At 38.4% G+C, this 1,440-nt stretch overlaps 1 protein-coding gene across 1 annotated transcript in view; it reads right to left on the reverse strand.

Moving 5' to 3' along the window:
- The window catches only part of aup1 (AUP1 lipid droplet regulating VLDL assembly factor), a 13,899-nt gene that overhangs the window by 2,458 nt on the left and 10,001 nt on the right, over positions 1-1,440 (reverse strand). The window contains exon 10 of the mRNA XM_037977342.1: positions 470-606. Within this exon, the coding sequence (XP_037833270.1) occupies positions 470-606 (137 nt within the window). The remainder of the gene's footprint in view (positions 1-469; positions 607-1,440) is intronic.

The following is a 1,440-nucleotide window of genomic DNA, read 5'->3' on the forward strand; positions in this document are numbered from 1 at the left end:
TTCACCATTTGGGTGTCCAGTTGGTCTCCTTCAGAATCGATCCACACACGCTAACACTCGCAGCGTCCAGATTTCCTGCTGTAAACTGAGCGTGCGGAGGGTGACGTCAGGTCTTCTTCTGCTCATTCCAGGAAGTGGAGACTGTTCACACTGGAGTCTGATGGAGGTGGCATTTAAATCGTAATGTGAACGACCGCAGCAAAAAAATCAGATTTGAGCTTTAAGACCTGCAGTGTGAACGTAGCCGAAATGTAAACCATCAACGGGGTGCTGGAGATGAGCTGAAACACAGATCTGATGTGTGGCAGCTCTCACTCACAACACTTGAAGGATTCAGGGTAAAACCCTCTGTGACAAAAGCTGTTTTAGTGGAAAACAATAAACCAGCAGATAATTATGAAGGGGTGGCCAGTAAACGGCACAACCGTAGGAACTCTGAACCAAAGTGAGGCATTCAGACTTCTCAAACCTTTATGGTTGAAGAGGAAACTGAAGAGAAGCTGATCTTAGAGGCTCCAAACGTTGACATCCCACTGGCGTCCGCCACAGCATCCTCCTTGTTCTCCAGCAGGTTTGTTATGGTCGTGTCGACGCAGTTGGTTTTCGCTGGACACAATAAAGACAGCTTTAGGTGTGTGGCAAAATAAACCAGGATTTCTTTTTTTAAAGAACATTACACAGCTGGGAAAACAGAAAAAGATCGACAGAGAAGAAAATATAAGGATTGTGAAATTCATTTAGACCCTCTTTAAATTCTAAGGTTTTACATAGATGACATTTAAAATAATAATCAGCTGGTCCTCACCAGAGGGGTGCATCTCAAAGTGGGATGAATGATTTAGGTGGCTTCGAGTTTTTTAGGATCATAGAGGAAGATCTAATAAAGCTTGGTAAGAAGCACCAGAGGCTGAATTTATAACCTGCTCCAGAGCAGCTTATGACCTCAGACAGAACAAAACACAAGCTGATGGTTTTCACGATGATTTCAAACAATCAGACTAAAATCAGGTTTGTATTCTCACACAAGGACCAAATGATAAAAGAATGACAGAAGTTCTTGAATATTATTTAATAAATATAAAAAAAAACATTATTTGAAGTTTTGCATTTAGACAATCAATTACTGACATTTTAATTGCTAAATTTAACCACAATAAATGTTTCATCGATATCTTTTTAGTTTTTATTTATTGCCAAACATCGTGAAAGGTGGGTGATCATGTAATTTATCCGTGTCAGCAAAATATGTCGTGAACCAGTGGACAGATTTTAATGAAATTTCCAGAAAGTAATCATTAGGCGAACATCTACAGGTGCTGGTCATAAAATTAGAATATCATGAAAAAGTAGATTGATTTCAGTAATTCCATTTAAAAAGTGAAACTTGTATATTATATTCATACATTACATACAAACTCATATATTTCAAATGTTTATTTA

Source organism: Kryptolebias marmoratus, linkage group LG9 (assembly GCF_001649575.2).
Source record: "Kryptolebias marmoratus isolate JLee-2015 linkage group LG9, ASM164957v2, whole genome shotgun sequence".
NCBI lineage: Eukaryota > Metazoa > Chordata > Actinopteri > Cyprinodontiformes > Rivulidae > Kryptolebias > Kryptolebias marmoratus.